Source organism: Propithecus coquereli, unplaced genomic scaffold, assembly GCF_000956105.1.
Source record: "Propithecus coquereli isolate 6110/MARCELLA unplaced genomic scaffold, Pcoq_1.0 Scaffold1017, whole genome shotgun sequence".
In the NCBI taxonomy this organism is placed as follows: domain Eukaryota; kingdom Metazoa; phylum Chordata; class Mammalia; order Primates; family Indriidae; genus Propithecus; species Propithecus coquereli.
The window spans coordinates 11,460-12,062 of NW_012134048.1; the positions used below are offsets into that span (position 1 = coordinate 11,460).

Sequence of the window (603 nt, forward strand, 5' to 3'; positions counted from 1 at the left end):
AATACATCCTTTATAATAGATTCAGAACCCATGTATTGAAAATCAAATCTACTTTCCTACCTACTATTACTTGGCATTCCTCTTCAGTCACTAAGTCTGAGTCTTCAGTCACTAAGACTCAGGAGACCCGAGTCCACAGGAGAATCCTTTTCCAGAATTATTTGCTCTTTCTGAACTTTCTACAGAAAACATTAGTACATCCCCTGAAGGAAATACTTTTCAAGAAAATGTCTCTGTAGAAAGCAGTGCTGTGCCCGAAGAAACTATTCAAGAAAACCTCTCTGTGGAAAGCACTTCTGTGCCTGAAGAAACTATTCAAGAAAACCTCTCTGTGGAAAGCACTTCTGTGCCCAAAGAAACTATCCGAGAAAACATCTCTGTGGAAAGCACTGCTGTGCCCAAAGGAACTATCCCTGAAAGCACAACCTACAAGAATCCTTCCGCTACAGAGTCCACTGGGGCTGCATTCAGCATAATGCCAACTGTCAAACGAAACAATGAAACCCAGTGGGAATACCACAACACAGGCCCTACCTTCTCATCCTATTGGTTTTGGGGACCCCACTCTCTATTCCTTTTATCTCAACCTCACAGAATTTTAAC

At 42.0% G+C, this 603-nt stretch overlaps 1 protein-coding gene across 1 annotated transcript in view; it reads left to right on the forward strand.

Annotated features, from left to right (window-relative positions):
- The window catches only part of LOC105810046 (leucine-rich repeat-containing protein 37A-like), a gene marked incomplete at its 3' end in the record, with an annotated part of 1,891 nt that extends 1,293 nt beyond the window's left edge, over positions 1-598 (forward strand). Inside the window, 1 exon segment of the mRNA XM_012643962.1 lies at positions 345-598. Coding sequence (XP_012499416.1) covers positions 345-598 — 254 coding nt within the window.
- Between the last annotated feature and the right edge of the window lie 5 nt (positions 599-603).